The sequence below is a fragment of the Callorhinchus milii genome, unplaced genomic scaffold (assembly GCF_018977255.1).
Source record: "Callorhinchus milii isolate IMCB2004 unplaced genomic scaffold, IMCB_Cmil_1.0 Scaffold177, whole genome shotgun sequence".
Taxonomy (NCBI): domain Eukaryota; kingdom Metazoa; phylum Chordata; class Chondrichthyes; order Chimaeriformes; family Callorhinchidae; genus Callorhinchus; species Callorhinchus milii.
The window spans coordinates 31183-51117 of NW_024704918.1; the positions used below are offsets into that span (position 1 = coordinate 31183).

General features: G+C 41.5%; 1 protein-coding gene across 1 annotated transcript in view; it reads right to left on the reverse strand.

The window, feature by feature from the left end:
- LOC121851880 (VPS10 domain-containing receptor SorCS2-like) overlaps nt 1-19935 on the reverse strand; it is a 61177-nt gene that overhangs the window by 18992 nt on the left and 22250 nt on the right. Inside the window, 13 exon segments of the mRNA XM_042345960.1 lie at nt 46-179; nt 730-847; nt 1068-1175; nt 1614-1705; nt 2086-2162; nt 2882-2984; nt 5060-5206; nt 7465-7644; nt 9066-9155; nt 13653-13771; nt 15238-15302; nt 15411-15484; nt 16883-17041. Coding sequence (XP_042201894.1) covers nt 46-179; nt 730-847; nt 1068-1175; nt 1614-1705; nt 2086-2162; nt 2882-2984; nt 5060-5206; nt 7465-7644; nt 9066-9155; nt 13653-13771; nt 15238-15302; nt 15411-15484; nt 16883-17041 — 1466 coding nt within the window.

Below are 19935 nucleotides of genomic sequence, written 5' to 3' on the forward strand. Positions count from 1 at the left end.
CTTTTTCAGAGGGAGAATAAAAAAAACCCAGAGTAAAATACCCACCACTCAAAGTCAGAATCCTTGCACAGGCAGAGATTGGATTTCAACCTCTTGTTAAAACTCTTGCCGTTGATGCAGAGTGACGACAGTTTGCGCTTCCGGTACTCGTGCACCTCTCCCATGATGCAGGCTTCGTCCTGCAAGCACAACAAACGCTAGCAACAGAGGCCCGCACTGCGGTTCATGAGTGATGAGCCAAATGCCATGCTCTGCAATTTAATATCCCAGATCTAATATGTTTGTAATTTCAGTCTCTCATAGCATCAAGTTATGCAAAATCAATAAAAACTAATTTTCCAAAATTAGTTTTTCCTTGCAAATTTTTTTAATTTAACAGTATGGAATTCGACCAATAGCTGTTCGTGACAATTATGTATGCATATCAAAAAAAAATCCCTCTGGTTTTATGCAACTTTTGGCCTACCCTTGGATCAACGTGCCTGGCTTTCAATAGGTTCAGTCCCTAATCGCAACAAAAACGTATCCTATAGTTTTGTTCATATAGGGACATCTGTACGAGAGTTTATCTTGCCCCCCATTCCTTTCAATTAGAGACAGTCGGACACAACTAACACATAAACGTTTTCAACATTCATTGGAAGGTATTAATAATGGACATTTAATTGATCGTAAACTGTTGCTCATCGTGTTTGCCATGAACATGTATTGAACAGAAATTCAACACACTTGGTTGTGAAATGTCCAGTTCTCATAATCCTCGTCTGAGCAGTCATGGAAGAAAAGGGTCCGGAAGTCGATCTTCACCAGCTCCCAATCCGAGCGGAGGCTCGCGTGCCCAAACATCCTGGATCGCAGGTGCAGACAAACGCAGGTGCACACAAACGCGCGTAAATTCCCAAAGACCCCCAGCCAGATGGGAGGGAGCTCCTTAAATGAGCTAACACCTACTGGGGATTCATTTTCAATGAGGTAGCAAACTGTGCGTAAACTGGAAGTTAATTGCGCTCTTAGAATGACGTGGCAATTGTTGCGTGGCACCAAGCAAGTGAGGCGTGCGTGCGTACGTGATGACGAGTGTTTCATCGCCGGGCTCGCTGAGCAGCCCGTCAATGTAGATGGGAGTGGGAGAAAAGTCGTGGACTTTCCAGGAGATGCCTTCATCCACGCTGTACCTGCACACCACATCGAACCATCCAGGTGCAACGGTGGAAACGTGAGGCACAACAAATTAATCAGTGCTGCACCTGCAACCACCCCAACATTTTCACAAACAAGGCAGCACACGCACGTGCACTTTCAGACATTTACGATGACTAAACAGAGCCATTGTGTTTAAAATAAAAACTCATTACGGGCTGAAGTGGAGCATTGTGAGTAAGTATGTAGATAAATAAAAAAATATGTTTTTACTTCCTCAATCTGTCTAATACAATCCGGATGTTAAAAACTGGCAAAGAGTTTATTTGCTTAAACGAATGCTTTTGGTTAATATACATCCAGAAGGGCAATAGGAAAATATGATGCAATTTTTATCTCAAAATACCGAATGACAATTTAGATATATATTTGCTTTCATTGCCTTTAAAGAACTGCAATAAATCAAATCTCACCAAAGCTGCTTTATGGGCATTGCCGTGTCCTTGACGGCAATGATCGCTCCTCCATGATCCAAGAAGAGAATATGATGTTCATCATCGAATGCCTGCAAGAAAGCAGTGAAATTAACGCCGAACATTTGCAAGAATCTTGAGCTCTCTGATTTCATTTGGGGGTACCACGATTATTCTGCATGATGTCTGATGTTTCGCTTGCTCTACATGCTGGAAGCTTCTGCAGGAACTTCTTACAAAAGCTCCCAAAACGCAGAGTGAAACGTCGAACAACACACCATAGTAGAACACAACAACACACCAGAGAGCTGCACAGCACATCCACAATGTGTAAGCATATTCTGCATTTAACATGCAAATGAAAAATAACATTTTCTTGGAAATTTGTGCAGCCTCAGCATAGGAAATCATAAATAAGTCATGGAATTTCTGCCTTTTAGTTTGCGGTTTGAATGCTTTTTTCTGCACTGACCTGACTCCATGTATTTCCACCATCAGAGGAGACGAACATTTTTTCTTCGTACTCGACCAATCCGGCTCCCAAATTTCCTGCACATAAATAAAATAACAGCACTATGACCATGGTGAGCATTAGCTGTGGCTCTCCAAAGGTGCCACTGTATTCTTCAGATGGCCTTACATGTTGACTGCTTGCACAGTATAAGGCTGTTCACTTACATATGCACATAGCCCATTGAGGTTTATTTTCTTTACTCGAGAATTTTCAGAAAGATCACTGAATGCATTCTAGGAAAGCAAACCTTTTAAAAGAGGGGGATTCACATTGTTAAACAATGTTCCACGTTGATGATTTAATGATACATCTCATAGGCCAGGTGCTCCCACAACAGCACATTGAGAGTCGGGAAGAAGAACACGTGATCGCGAACAAATGCAAACATAGGCATCATATTCACTGTAAATAAAAGTAAGTGGGCTTAGCACGACACACTTCTAATCGTGATAATTGACTGGTGGTCGAGATTAATGATTGAGTGGTGGCCAAAGGAGAAAACATGCCCGAGAGGATGTCCTCCCCAGAGATGGAGCAATACGATCCGCTGATGTGCAGGTGCTAGATGGATTGTAATGTCGAAGGATGGCTTTGAGATGCATTAATTCAACATAGGATTGATCGTGGCCGAATATGAGAATGAATGCGAGTGAAACATCAGGGAACATTCTTTTTCAAGCGCTTAATTGCAGTGTAACGGCAAAGGTAAATCACGTGTGCATAACAGCTATGTTTGCAGAAATTCAGGCCTCACCAGTGGCCATGAGTAGGCCAGGAGCTGTGGCCATAGATACGACCTTCCCTGCCAAAACGGTGTCTCCAGAGGAGTGAAGGTGCAGGTGCAGTGAGCACGCGGGCTGCACACAAACACCCACAGCATGCACACGCAGCAAGCATGACTCCCGTATAACGTATAGGATGCAGTGCACACACGCACGCACACACAACCAAATTATCCCTCCCAACAAGCAGAAGCAAACACACTTACCCATGGCTTCATATCAGCAGAAATGTTTCCATATCTGACACATCACATCTAGTATACCCTCTTGCTCTGGCTGGGGCTACTAGTTATGTGCAACTTACTCAAGTCTACTCGTGACTCAGAAAATATCCAGTGATCAATTAATCCATGGAAAAAACATTGCGCAATGAATCCACGAACGACTTTTTTTATTGACTTAAATCATTTTCAAAATAACGTGGCACCTATGCACTTAAGCAGGTCAATGTTTCAGCAGACAATGTTGCACATCACTCGAATAGTTTACATGAAGCATAAAGAGAAATTGCACTGATAGGTAAAACGTGCATTTGATCTAACCCAAAAATAACTCTATTATTTGATATTTTTTTTCTTTTGGCTTTCCAACACTGTACTGTGTAACATGCTCCATCAATTGCAGTTATTTGTAAAATTGGAAGCGCCCAGAAATGCTTCCCCCTGGTGTCTAATATAAAGCATGTTCCAAAGTCCTGAATCACACAAATGATGCACTGTTGACATTTATGCTTTCAACAGTGTATTTTAAACTGCCCCGAGTGAACAAGAGTTTACTCAGTTGCAAAAGAGGTTAAGAGATGGCTTAGTTCTGTAACTCCCACGGACTAACATGGCGTTCAATAGAGAACCAGCCTTTTATCAAAATATCAGTCAATCTCCATTTCTGTTTATAAATGATGCTTCTTATGCTACTTCTGAAAGAAATACATTCTTGCTGTGGAAGCCATTATTTATTTCAGAACCGCACTATTTCCACTCAAATCTGAGCACGCCAATACAATGTTGATTGTTTTAGCATTTAAATGCAACTGCATCTTTAACACGTTCTACAGAGTAGTGGGACATATGCATCAAAGGACTGCCACTAAAAGGAGGAACATCTATATTCTTAAGGTATGGTGCGAGAAGACCCTTTGTAGAGAAGAGAAGTCAGTCACAGGCAGAAGAGAAGAGGCAAACATTTGAGCTTTCAATTGACCCTGCCACGGGGGTATGTCAGTTTGACAGAGCATTGCCATGAAGCCATTGAGAGAGTTTTTTTTTTCTGAGATCATTAAACAGGCTGCAATAAAGATGATTTATGAAGCGCAAGCCTTGCTCACTATTGCCATTAAACCACTCCAGGTATCAAAGCAAGTAGTAATGGCTCAGTACCTTAGCATTAACATTACTGTCACGTTCACGTCAAAGGAAACGTTTCATCCTAAGAAGACTCTCAAGGCACTTTATGACACTTTAGATGCTAATGTGGGCTCGGATGCAGACATTATTCTATGGAATCTAAAAGCCATCAACGTGTCTTGCTTCTTTCCCCATCTTCCACTATTAAAACGTTCAACCTCCACAAAAAAGAAACGGCCTTGAAAATGGAAAAAAAAATCAAATGCCACGTTTGTTACTTTCTAAAAACTTTTTTTTTATGTAGCATGTCAAAAACGCAACCACTTTGACGATAGCTGACAGTTTCAGCCAAGGAGATGCACTGACCGCATACGAGACGGAAGCTATGGTTTCCACCTTCGAGGCACAAAAAATGGGACATATCATGGGAAGAAGAAGAATAACTCACAATACCAGATGAAGGGAGAACTACGTATAAATACATCATCTCCAGTGGTGTATTTTTACCCAACTCACAAAATGAGGACATGAAATATCGGGGTAAACATATTTCCCAGGACAACTACCGTAATCTCAAGATCATAAGACATTCTGGACAATAAAATGCACCCGAACCTATCCTCAGTATCAATACACTTATAGAAATCTGGTCACACACACACACACACACCTACAAGATTATAAGATGCACCCCCAACTGAGATAGAGTACATATTTGGAGAATACAGTATCTCAAAAAAAGGGGCATCTTGGGGAAAACCAGGACATGTGGCGCCTGTAGCAGTTGGCTCTAGAGCGAGGCCTTACCAGCAGGCAGTGTGTGGGCCTCTCGAGCAGATCTGTGGCAGGAGCTGCCAGAAGCCTCCAGTCTCGTCCCCTGTTGTACGTAACGTACGTTTTCACCTCGGCAGCCTGCTTCTGATTCGCCAGGAACACTCCTCTTAATCCATTAACCTGCGCAAGGAAAACATAACCCTTGCATTAACTTTGACGGCGTGACTGAAGAATATTAAGTGGTGGGCGATACACGCTCAAATCAAGCGCTTCTTATTCCCTTTAATTAAAAATACTTGTTAAAATTCTACGGGAGCACTGCCGCACTGCGCCGTGACCCAGGCAACATGAGTTTGATTCGCTGGTCACAGGTGACATTAGTGGCACATGATATCCGAACTGGTCCTGGGTACCCCTCTTTCACCGAGTTGCACTGACCAGCATGGTGAAATATGGTGAAACACCCCTCGCCTGACACGGTATTTAGGATGCCTTCATCCAGCAGTGTAGATTGACAAAGGGATGTCAATTATTCATCTTAGAGAAACGGTGTTTTTAAGGTACTAACATTGTACGTACTAAATAGTCCCATGTCGCTTATTGATTTTTGTTAATTTACACAATTACCACTAGAATACTTGTATTAAAGTATGATGTATTATTTATGCTGTTCACTGAACAACACAACAGCACAGTAGTTGTTTGCTACGCAGAGGACGTTGTTAATTTAGATTTAGTGCATACTACAGCACAAATGCAATGTGTATGATCAATTATACTTCGTGACAATGGCTGGAAAAGTAAGGATCAATTGTTTGCCAATTCTGTACACAACTAAGGAGTAATTACTGCAATAGCTGATATTGATTTATTGTTATTGTGGTGCTTTCTCATAACTTTAGGAGTGCACATACACACAATGTTATGGTGCAGCGTAGTTATTACTTATATCAACAAGTGACCAGTGGCTTTATTCAATATTTTCTTCATCAATGTCGGCATTGACAGGAGTCGTATTAATTTAATTTAACATATTCCCGCAGGACCAAGAACGTATGCAGAGCAAGCTTTTGAGGATGGCACATTGATATGAAGCATAGTATTGCTTATAACAAGTGGACAATGGGCATATCAAATGTTAAATTGTTTACTTACTGGACTTGCCAATTGCATACTAATAATTGTTCTAAAATTATAAAAAATATATATATAGCTTCAACAAACAGCATAATGCATGGCACCTTTCTTGCCAGTATTACAATATAACAATAGGTTTTACCCTTTCTGGCAACGATACAGGTGTCAAGATGTTAAAACACCAAACAAAATCCTTATACTGGTAGGAACCTACTGGTTACACCAGCCCACAGGGGATTATTGTGTCCGTCGTGCAGGGAGGGGCTGGGTGGGGAGGGGAGGGTGGGGAGGGTGGGGCGAGGTGGGGGGTGGGAGGGGTGGAACTGGGTGGGGAGGGGCTGGTCACCCCGTGGTGCCCTTATAAAACTCAACGTTTAACCTACTCGCGCCGGCTTGTGCCCGCCCTCACAGTCGGGCATATTTGCGTAATACACCACGCCGCCGTTGACTTTGGCCATTGACCGAGCAACCCAACGTTCCTACCAGCTCCCTCCGCAGGAATGTGTTTCAAGGAATCCTGTCTGCATTAACTACACGCACTTGTGGTGAACATGCAAACAAAAAGCACGCTCTGGTAATATATGATGCATTGTCTTTGAAACTGATTGGTCCACAAGTGCGTGTGGTTAATGCAGACAAGATTCCTCGAATAAGGATTCTGTTTCGTGTTTTAACATCTTGACACAACTGTTTTATTGCCAGAAAGGGTAAAACCTATTGCTATAGCATGATATATGTATTTTTTAAAACACAGATATTAAATACTGGAAGAGTCACCAAATGCTCAATCGATGAAATAGAATTTCTTGATGGTTTCACCTAAAATAAAATTGTTGAGGAAGACAAGGGGAAATCATCTCAACCGCCCTTCCATAGCCATGGATAGAGAATGCTCGTAGAGAGCGGTGCTGCGACGTGAATAGGGGATGCTATCATATGACTAGCACAGTTGGCTACATACAGTGCAAAAGAAGTTCAACATACATACATACATGAGATGAAGACAGCCTTAGTCGTGGACATGCCCTTGGGTGGAAAACTCATAAATAATCCCGTAGCATAATAAACATTATAACAAACCTGCATGGCCTGTCATCAGCATCGCTCAGCACGCTTGAGGTTTTAGGACAGCCAGGGCTTCCAGTTTCCAAGGTTTAAATTTAGGCTGGGACTGCGACCAAGACATGATTTCTGCGCCCAGCACAATACATCAAATACACCTCTCTCTATGGCTGTAGCTACTATGCCACGTGCTACCTGCTGTGTCAAATATTCAGTGCAAAGTTAAGCCTCGGGCACACCTCATGCACGTTTATGATCTTGGGAGCACTCGGGATATCACTGCAGGCAACGTTGGCTAGAGACAGGGTCAGTCTGTCGCCACGCTCATCCGAAAAGTAGAGTCCGTATGTCTGGTTCTGATTCCAGTCTCGCGCTGCTGCAAATACGCCTTCTCCGCCCGTGCTCAAGATGTGCAGGTCCTGCACACGTGGAGAGCAGCCGCCAGCGAGCCAGTGTTAGCACCATGTGCAGACTGCACGACGACCAATCTCAATAAAGCCTCACCTGTTTTAAATCCGGAGCGATTTCCTGCCCGAATGAGCATTGAGGCAGTGCTCATCTCCTGTCTGCAGCCTTGAGCCAAGAGTGGAAATTCCACATTCCTATCCATAGGACAATGACTGGTCGACTTCCCCAAAAGGCAGTCCTAATTTTATCGACCCCAGGGGGATAATGGATCGGGTCAACCCCCAACCAGGATTTGAACCTTCTGATTGCGAGCCGCTTACTCTCACACTGAACTGCCAGGCTTGGTGTATTTTAGGATCGTTTTTATTTGTTTATTTTTAAGCTAACTGCTTCCAGAAATACCTGATCAATGTGGTTTCATGGAGAGGAATGTGAGACCTTTGCTGTAAACTTATAACAGCTCTACTTCACCCATGTGAATGTAAGTGGAGTCAAATGTTTCCAGAACGATGCCAAAACATGGTTTTACTAATATGTGTTTGATTTTAAACATATACAGTACATTTTAAAGTCATGAACAATAATACTATAAGTGTGCTCATGATAAGGGTTGCATTTTATATAGACGAATGTGATATGTGTGTATAGATGCATATGAATAATAATGTCTTATTATAAATAAATTGCCTCCTCATAATATGTAAATAGTCTGTGCTGTCTTAGCAACCATTCGGGGTCATTATTTATACAATTTGAATATCTACGTATGCATACGAAACAGATAACTAACCAACTTCATAGTTTTTATTGTGATATTTTGGAAAATAAAAAATAAAAAAATGTTTGTGCATCTGCAAAAGCCTTATCAAATTGAACATGCATATGTAGAACCGCATCTATATCACATTTTGTAAAAAAAATATAAAGGCAGTGGACTATTTTTCAGAAACGTAATGTAATGAAAATGTGTACGTGACCAAAATCCAGAATGGCCAATAGGAGGTTATACAGCACATTGTATCAGAGCACATCTCGAGATTTCTCATGAATTCGCAAAAAAGTACAATTCACCGTAATCCTAAATTATTCGAGAATCGGGAAATAATTGCATTAATGGCTGCCCTGTACTTTTATCCAGGTATTTAATAATACAAAGCACCATGCTGAAAGTTCTCAAGTAATTAGATCGACTAAGCTCCATTGTACATTTTAAATACTTTTTTTCTATTTTCATGGGCGAAATGGAATATCGTGTGATGCAATAATGCATGTATTTCGTTTTGAAGAGCAAAATATGAGTAACATCAGAGAGGCCTCAATCTGGACTGAGGTCAGATAGCGCTACAAAAGGACAGTTGTGAAAAGCATACTTAACGCAGTGGGCAGAATAATTTGTATTTGCTTAAAGGGAATATATTGACATTGTTCATACCCTAGGCAAGGCGTACTTGGGGAACAGCATCTGCCGGAATTGCCTCCGCCCATGAGAGACATAATACCGGGCTATGTGTCCATCTGTCACCTTGAACACACAAGCACGCAAGGTTTCAGAGCAAGAAAAGGGCATTCGACTTCTCAAACTCACCCATCTGCGAGCTTACAATGGTGCCCATTTCTCGCTATTCACCCATCCGTAAGTGACAAGGATAATCCTAATTTCTTTGTTTGTGACTGAATGCCTTAGTGATGTTTCAGTCCTCTTTGTCAGGGCGAGTCCTACTTGGGATATTTACCAAATTCATTTACATAAGCATTTTGGTGATGGCTATGGTACTTTTTGTGATGAATCCAAAGTGTCCCATTAAAAATCCATCCATTGGAGGGGAAGGCCACTCAAACGCTGCACAGAAAGTTCAGAAACGTATCAGGTATCTAGAGGTATTTTATTGCCCTTTACCATGGGTGTGGGTGTCTCACACACATCATTACAGAGCAATCCACTGGGTTGATTTGCAGTTTACACACAGTGTATTGAGATGTGGTTACATTTAGACGCTATATTAATCCAAATTGTATTGTATTGCTAACTTAACACAGAACGCATATTATGAATTGATATTGTATTCTTTCATTGTACTGTGTTGTGGCTCTTCGGCATATATATTTCTGTAATATGACTGCTATATATTTTTGGTTCTTTCAGTAAAGTCACGTAGAAGGGAAATGATAAAATAATATAAATATAAAACAATACAAATTCTGGATTTCACACCTGATGATGATTGCTTGTGTTGCATTCGAAACGTCGTGAGACTTTTTTATTTTTTTATATTTATATTATTTTATTATTTCCCTACTACGTGACTTTACTGAACGAACCAAGAATATGAATCCCTGCAGTCACGAAAGCTTTAAATCAAAATATGACTGCTATAAGTAAAAATTGTACTACAAGTAGGATACATTTAATTTCCGATGTACCATTAAAGACAATGCATATCCCTGGCTTGAAAGCCTTTGTGAACCAACTCGACTACATTGTGATTCTCACTGCTTCACGATTTCGCGTGCCCCAGCGAGCAAGATAATTGGCACAGAAACTGTTTTAAAAGGTCAACCCATGACAGTCATAAACAATTTTCGCCTCTGAAGGGACCTATTTTCATTCTTCTCTTGGCTTAATATTTTTTTTGTATAAGAACTGGCGAGTATTTTCCACCAAACTAGCATGTACACTTTTACTGTATATATATATGTTTCAGAATCATAATCGGGATTTATCCTGGAGGAATTCGGTGAGCTATGAAGCTCTTTTTCATAGATGTCCAGTAGGGGTGGGTCAGCAAATTATAACAAACAATTTTTCCTGTTGTATGGTGAAAGCACATTTACATGAACCTGCTTTAAAAAAGAACATCAAGAAACAGCACATATCCTTCAGAAATATATAATTGCTATGTCCCCTTTCTTATTAACTAGGACAGCTTTTTACGAAACATACAGCCTTAATGTTGGTGTCCCTGCAACCGTTAATCACCAGAGGCAATCACCGAGTCTGGCTTCTTTATCCATGAATACACAGGCACTATTTTTACACAAATCCCGTACTGCACAGGGCTGCAGGCTTGGGAGCTTCTGGGAGTGAATACGCCACCACCTGTCTTCTGATTAAAAAAGAATTAGTATACAAACTGCAAAGGTGCATCAACTTTCTACTCCAAATTATGGCTCTGTCAATTGTTTAGCTCTGTTTATTTTTGTCAGATGGAGTGGTGGTGCAGTGGTTAGCGTACTGCACAATGAACCTGATGACACCTGAATTTTGTTCATGACCACAGTTAGCATCAGTTGTGAGTGATATTTGAACCGATCCTGAGCATCCCTTCCTACACTAATCTGCACTGACCGGCATGGTGAAGTATGATATAGCAACCCCCATGGCTTTCACAGCATGGGAAGACCTTCATACCGTCGTGGATTTACAAATGCTCTAAATTATAATATTATGTGTTTTGTGTGTCACATGTATTACATTCATTATAAGACCTGCCATATATTGCTTGCTAAGTATACCATAGAGACAAAGACAAAGATCCCCTGTATAGCCTGTAATTTACTGTTGGGGCAAGTGCTGTTAGCGAGCACCTATGAAGGCCAGAACGGCACACGAGGGGGTGGGTGGTCAGCACACCACGCCCGGCCGCCTTTGTCTCCCCAGTGGCGATGTTTACACACCGCACCAGGTACTCATTTGAGGCTGAGTTGACCTAGGGGAGGCCCAGGATCGGTTCAGATAATCGTCACTTATTTTGGCCGTGAGCAAGAATCGAACTCGGGTCGCCAGGTTCGTAGCGCAGCACACTAACCGTAACACTACCGCTCCCCATTTCTCACCATAAGTGTCCCATATATAACCATATACAGCCATCACTGTGTCCATGTGAATTCATATTGAGGCATTCGATCCTCTTTGCAATTCAGTACTGGGAGTTTATGTGTAATGCATGAATTGCTGTGGTCTCTATAGTTTTAATTTATGTAACTAGCTTTTTTGCCCGTCCAAGGACGGGTGTATATTGCAGTAAATCTGAAATATTCAATATAAAAATTGTTCAGCTCATGATTATTAATGAGGGGGGGGGGGGGTTTGCCCCATGTGGAGTGACGTCACCCGCTAATGGTTATTGTGGAGGGGTGCGGCATGTGGAGTGACGTCACCCCCTCATGGTTATTGTGGAGGGGTGCGGCATGTGGAGTGACGTCACCCGCTCATGGTTATTGTGGAGGGGTGCGGCATGTGGAGTGACGTCACCCGCTCATGGTTATTGTGGAGGGGTGCGGCATGTGGAGTGACGTCACCCCCTCATGGTTATTGTGGAGGGGGGCCTCTTTTGCTGTGACGTCACGCACGGATGTAGCACTGTGTTGCGTAGATGTATTTTTGACCGTCGCTTTCTGTTAAGTAACGTCCTATTTGAAGCGACTTTGCATAATAAATTATTTAATTCAGCTCGACCTTCCTCTGCGTTAGTGTGAAAAATCCCCCACTCATGAATATTAATGAGGGGGGTGGGCCTCATGTGGAGTGACGTCACGCGGGGGGGGGCCTCGTGGAGGTGACGTCACGTGCGGGACGGACAGACATTTCTGGATGATTATTGTAGGTAATACAGCCCTTGCATTGCAATGCATCCAACACTGTTGGTAGGATTGCTGAGTAGTCTAAGCCTTGTACATGAGCGTTATAGATATACACAAAAACAACAACACAGTAGCCTGCCTTAACCCTATGCAGTGTCCTGCACCGTACACAAAATAGTCTGTCAAACATTAACAGGAAAACACTCGGTTCTACGTGCAGAGGACAAAAGTTAAATCCATCAAAGGTGACCAGAGTATAAGGTTGAAAGGAAAAAGAAATACCCAAATAAATGCATGCGAAAAAAATATATAAAATGTCAAGAGGCAATATACAGTTTAACAAGTAAAGAAAGACATTGAATTCTGGGTGAGCCACAGCTATCGGCAGACAAAACAAAGTAGAATGTCATTGTACAGATAACACGGACACACATCGCTCTTTCTCAAACGACTCCCAATTATTCTCGAATTGTAAACTCGAATCGATCACCATCACATCAGTAATGAGCCTGTTTTGATTGAGCTCAAGCAAATCCAATTGAAGAAGAAGACGAGAAAAAAAATCCCTCCCCATGTTTTAATTCCCGCGAACAAAGGGGAGATTTACGCGAGAAATTAAGACCGCTGAAAGTTGTTATTTCAAAGGAGTAATTTTCAAATTCGTGAGATGACAATCATAGTACTCTAAACGACCTTCATGTTTTCCAGAAATGAATTAAGCCCCAGCAATTATGTCTTTGTTTGAAATTTTTTTTTTACAAAGGCTGCTTGAGCAGCACAGATGTCGGTTGGATTCAATTCATACAAGAACACAATAGGTATTTCATGTCAGAGACCGCATATAATGTGCTGACAGATCTTCAAAGAATATATTTTTTCACTTTTCATTTCGAAGGCAGGTGTTCTAGTAACTTTTGGATTGGGAAAAAAACTTTCTATCAAAAATTACATTTCTTTTTTGTATTTTAATAAAATAGAATGCTGTTCCTTTCCCAAACATACTCTTTTATTGACACAGTACTGAAGGCAGCATTTCACTTTGTTACAAGTTATTATTCAATCTATAGTTAGTTAAATTGACAATTCAAGGAGCTGTTGATTTTATTGTAGTAATGGTCATCACAGTCTTTTATAAAACTTCGCACGAGTGATGATATGGCATTTGCAACAGTGCACAAGCACGAACACGCAATACATTCATCAATGGCACCACCGCATGAAGAATGGCCATTTCCCAAAACGCCGTCGATTCTGCATTTCCTTTGATTTTCCTTTCCTCTTCAGTGCAAAATAATTGACGAACACTTTGATTTCCCGATTTATGTAAGTTTCACACGATATTCTAGTAATATTGCACAACAATGGGAAGGTTTTTTTTTTACGATCGCCGTAGATGGCGGAAAAAAAGAAACAAAAGGTGAAACCATGAGGGGTTTACCTGCACAAAGACGTAGTGGTTCTCAACGAGAAGCGAGTTCTGGTCGATGGCTCCAGGAAAGGGCGAGAAGAGGGCCGCGTCGGTGCAGTTTGAAATGGGACAAGTCACGTAGTAAAATTCTGAAAGCACAACAACAGGAGCAATATGCGAATTCTCTCGTTTTCACAGAGCAATCCACCCGGCACATGATGATGATATCTCTGCGAAGTGAACAGATTTTCAATGGCATGAATAACACATGCCATTTATGGCACAGATATTATGGCAATTTAACACTGAAGTACTTTTATAATCTGCAGTGTACATGAATTAATGTGTGTCTCACTTAACCTTCAGGATGCAATTAGAATATCTATGTATGTTGAACTTCTTTTGCGCTGTACGCAGCCAACCGTGCTAATCGGACGTTCAGTATGTTGTGGAAATGACTCAGAGCATATCTGCAATGGTGCATTAGTGATGCTGATAATGCTTAAGGAATGGAAATGCTCAGTAACAAATGCCTCTTAGAGGCCAAACCAAAGCAATTGAAAGCCAGAACCTGCAGCACAATAACCGTTCCGTTTTTTAACGAATGATGCAAAATTAATTTTAGTAAATGGACAATGCCATGCATTTTGCAGCAGAATGTTTGATTCTGATACGTTTCTCTGACTCGATATTCAATAGATGCTATTGATGGTAGAGCACTGTGCTGCTTTAATAATGAAACAATTAATTAACAGATGGAGCTTGACAGAATCGGAGAAGTATTCGCAGGCTGTGTCTTTTCGTTGCTAGTTTTTAATTTGAAACAACAACAACACATAAAAACCCACAAGGGCCACACTGTGGGAAGCTGAGGTGACACACAATGGCAGAGGCCTCTCGTAATTTTGTGGGACTCTCATTGCAGCGCTGCAGGTGACGCTGCACCTGCGCTTAACTCCCTTGACAAACAAACACGGCCCCACAAGTAACTTCTCTGACCGTGTCCAACATTTACAATGAGAAGGATTTGAAAATACTGCACGAATGAGATTATTATTCTTGGTTCTTTCGGTAAAGTCACGTAGAATGGAAATAAAAAAATAAAAAAAATGAAACTATTAAATTCTCACGACCTTTCGATTGCAACACAAGCAATCATTATCAGGTGTGAAAACCACAGCAAGAAAATTTGAAAAAAGTGGCGTTTTTTTCTTAATATTAGCACCACCGCCACTTTTTTCAAATTTTCTTGCTGTGGTTTTCACACCTGATGATGATTGCTTGTGTTGCAATCGAAACGTCGTGATAATTTTATTGTTTTATTAATATTATTTAATTATTTCCCTTTTCTACGCGACTTTACCGAAAGAACCAAGAATATGAATCCCTGCAGTCGAAATTCCCTGCAAATCGAAATTGAATGAGATTGTGTTTATTTTGTACCTCATAGTTACGCTATCCTCCGGTATGGTTTTGCCGATATTGTTGCTGGTACATTTTGTCAGAAAGTACGACAAATATACCAGATAATAATGCCCTCGCAGCTCAAGATTTGTTTTCTGAGAGTGATAGCAAGCACGCCATTCCTAACGTATGAGCAACAATATCCACCTACCACCATCTGCGCCTTGTACCTCCATGTGCACGAGCTCATGATCCTTGTCGATATCAGGAACAGCCCTGCGAGCCGACGAAATGAGAGGAATACAACCTCCATATTTACATTGACATATCTGTTCAAAGCACAGCAATAAACATGTTATGATAAATGTGCACGATTTTTCTTACCAGTAATATCGGCCATCTGACACCCGTTCTTGCAACAAATGCCAGTCTCTTCCGAGTTCCATTGACACGTACAGCTGGATTGTTTATAAAAGGCAAGAAAAGGTTTCAGAGCCAATAGTACAAATGCTGTGGTGTACATATTACTAGCTACCGATGACACCTAGAAATAAATATCAATTCTACTGAAACATGAACGGAATATATAATCGCTCACAATTCTTTGTTTTAGTGTTCTATCTCATGGGATGTAATCGAGCATGTGATGAAAGTGGCAATAGTCTGAATATGAGTGGATTTACAGTGGAGTAACTCAACTGGACAATCTAGATTTTACAGCTAAAATATACTCCACTCAGTCTTTTCAAATATGAATGATATTAGTACAACTATAAAGGGAATTGTAACATAAAATGAAAAATGTTTCACCAACTTAATGTTGGTTTGTCTTATTTATATCTTTGTGCAAGCACTTCAGGTTCATGAACAGTGAGCCTGGTGAAATTTGGGACGCATCGTCAGTGTACCTTGGTCCTAGGTTTCGCCTTCATACTATACACCCTCCCAAAGCGGCCAGCGACAGGTGATCAATCCTACGCTTGCGTCCCATTCCCAATTATAGGAGTTGCCTTGTTTGATAGCCAACATCCCATGGACTATGCATGGCAGGGCGTCCTCTCCTGAGTCAAGCATTGTTGACTGCATACCTCCTGGCCCTCACTTGGGGCCAGCTGGGTCTTCCTCTTATCCAGAGCCACTGACTGCTGCCTTTGCGCTCGATACAGCTTGATTGCGAACGCTGGCTCTGGCCTTAATTCCCAGGTCTAAGCGTCTTTGTAGATGTTGCCACAAAACCTCTGCAGCCACTCCATGGCGGACTTCTGTGTTCCAGCATGATGCCGTGCTCAGCAGCTAGATCGGCATAGCGCAGATGTTTCGCTCATAAGCCTCATCTACTAGGGTACTGGAGCTCAATGATGAAACCTTCTGACGAACGGGACAGAGCACATTCAGGTCTTAGGGTGGTGCGACTCCGAGAACACAAGGGCAGCGCTGCATTTCATCGCCCAGCAGCTGTCGCTTATTGTAGAGCGTCTTTGGTGACCTTCCGACAAAGGGGGACTTGCAAAATATATGATTATATACATGACTATGCATTGATTATGTATAGAAACAGAATGCGCCATGACAGCATGGTGAATAGATCACTGCAATTTTTACTTGAACAGCTCAGTGACCACGAAGGTAACGGTACAGCTCTGCAATTTCTCACTCACACCACTGCTGGTGGAAAGGGCCTCTGCTAGAGGGAGCTCGAGGTGCAGCCCCTCTAGAGGCTATTTTGGCCTACTCTTCCACGTTCCCTAAAGCGAATGAGTGTGCCCCAACTTTGCCCGCCGCAGTATGTGACCTGTCCATCGAATAACTATGTGCTCACAGTGGCAGTTAGACGTGTGACTGCAGCACCCACAGACCTTTCCATCCTGGCTGTAGGCCAGCAACCAGTCTTCCATGTGCGGGTGGAAGAGGAGGCTCTGCAGGCTGAAGGTCACTCGTGTCCTCTGAAAGCTGGCCCCTTCATCCAGGCTCACGTGTAGGCTCCTCTCCACGTGGGGTTCGTTCACCAGTATGATCTGCAAGAGAGGAGCGACACACATGTTGTCTTAAACCTAAGCCCCAAGGGCCAATTTTTTTTTATCACAGATGTACAAGCGTTTAAAATGTAACCGCGGCATTCAAATGGATCCACATGGTCTGCCTCCAAGTGTGTACAGAAAACATACACGCACACACTGATTGTGACATGTGCGCCCATGCATCTATATACAAACTATTGTGACTGGAAGCATTAGCATTATTCTGTCTGTATGTCGAACTTCTTTCGCACCATATGTAGCCAACCGGAGGTGCGGGGGAAGGACAACAAACTGAACACAAAAAGTAGTTCTATAGAATTTAATTATCAATCGATATTTAAAAGTGTATAGCTCCGGTGGCTTCCTAATATCGGAAGGAAGAGCATTCCAGACGGCCGAAAAAGCGCGTCTGGAAGCTCGCAATGCTAGCCAAAAGCAGCTGCGAGGATGACCGGAGCCATATTTCATGACGCTGGATAGTACAGGTCGCTGGAAAATATTCATTACAGTTTTTAAAATGTACACTGTATGATTGTAAATTGTAAATTTGTTTATATACATTTATTATTCATTATTGCTTTCATTATTTGTTGTTCAATGTTCGTATATTGATATAAAATTTTAATACGTTAGATGTTGTAACAATTACTTTGCATGTTTATTGTAGCACTCTGTTATCCACGTTTCCTTAAATGAAGAGAGTTTGATTTAATTGTAATCTCCGCTTAAATAAAGAAATAACAGCATATGATGCATATTTCTCCCTATTGTATATATTACATTTACTCTACTTAGCCAGTTAAGAGCTCATTGAAATTCATGAACTTCATTTCAATAGAACTGTGGCCAACTTTAACTTCATTGTGAGAGTTATTGATTTATGTTGCTATATTTGCGGGAAAGTTAATATTTTGTAACTGAGGCTTTGCCATCAGCACACAATGACCTACTTTTCCAGTCAATACCTCACGGTGTCGACCATCCAACAGTAATTATTACAGCAGCAGGACCCTAACCATTAAATCAATACAAATTCGCTCAACGGTGAAACACACTGACCACTAGCCTAACCAGCTGCTCTCACCCAGCAGAATCACAACAACAACAATAATGCGTTTGTTTATCCAAGAAAGACTCACTGAGTCTTAACTTTTTTATGAGGGTCCTGCATTGACATGTTTGACCCATTTGATATTTTTATGTGTTTGTCATTTGTGAAGAAAACCTGAGTTCCAGAATAAAATCCATCCATACTCGGCTGTAACACGCAAGGCTCAGCACAGAATGATTTAAGAATCCATGTGCTGTATTGCCATCTCCTGACCACCGTCAAAGCCCAGTGCATGTGTGATATTCCAATCCTCCCCTCCAAAGCATTGCCTCAACGCCTGTCTCATTTACTCAATAGGCAAATTTATTTTTAACTGACTATCTATATACAAACGAACAAAACTATCCACATTCACTACCAACACTGCCTCCCAACAGAATAATGTATTATAGGCTGATGTTTCAGGCAATGGTCCTTTAGCACATCACATTCTGTGCTCTGCAGAAGGGCAATTGCCTGAAATGTCAGCCTCCTGACTATCTTTGGTTTGCACTTGCTCATGCTGGCAATTCTCACATATATATTTCTACGTAGAGTATATTCTATGTTCTCTATATGATTCGGTGACGCAGTCGTTAGCGCACTGCACTAGGAACCAAGTGTCCTGAGTTCGATTCCCAACCATGCCTAACATCAGTGACGAGTGATATCTAAACTGGTCCTGGGCACCCCCTTCACGAACCCACACTGGCCAGCATGGTGATGCATGGCCAATACATCCCTATAACCTGTACTACATGAGAAGGCCTGTGCGCAGCAGTGGGTTGACATAGGGCTTCAACTTATGGGTATTATATAATCACAACTTCGCAAGTGGAAATAATCTATGAGTAAAGCACTTGGAAGATAAATACTGCTGTAATTGCCAACAACGCTCCGGCAGACAAATGGCACGCAAATGCAGAGGCACAGACAAAGGGACACATATATCCATAAATCAATGCAGGCTTGCAAAGGGCTTGGAGTGCACATAGACAAAACCGCGGACAAAAGAAATAATGCTATATCTGTGAGAAAGACTAATTTGGGTGACTCTCCGTATCTAAAGAGGTTGGAGATTCTAATTAATGAGAGCGTCAGCAGAACTGCTGCAAGTGGCATTAATCAATGCTTCCAAAATCCGCCTTCGAGCATTGTTTTACATCTCGACTGGTGCTGGGGACCTGAGCACGCAGCTCTAACAAGGCGCACCATTTGCATTTTCATTAATTTTGTTCAACTGACAACGTCGAAGCATGGGAACCATGCGACCTTCCAGGGCGTTTTACTTCAAATGCTGAAAGGTTTTTTTTTTTTAAAGAAAAAGGATACACTGAAATGTCCATAAAGATAAATCATTAAACCAAAATAAAAACATTTTAAAAAATTAGGTTATGACTCAAATGAACCTTTGCAATATAAGACATTATTGTAAACATTATATGGAATAAGTAAAAAGAAACTAGGCGAAATTTGTAATGGCAAATGTTATGACTTGTAATAAAAAGGGACCAATGAACGATTAAAATGTTTTGAATTAAGTAAAAAAACATTACAAAATCCAAAATAAATCTACATGATTCAATTCATGATGCAATATGGCTCATTTCTTTGCAGCCATTCCAAATCCACTAATGGATGAGGGCCTCCTCATGTGATGGGGTGTTTTTTTGCACCATACTTCACCATGATGGTCAGTGCAGGTTGGTCAAGGGGTGGGACTGGTTTCAACATCGCTTTCCACTTATGTTAGCCATGGCCAGGAACCAAACTCACCGGGTTCATACTGCAGTATACTAAC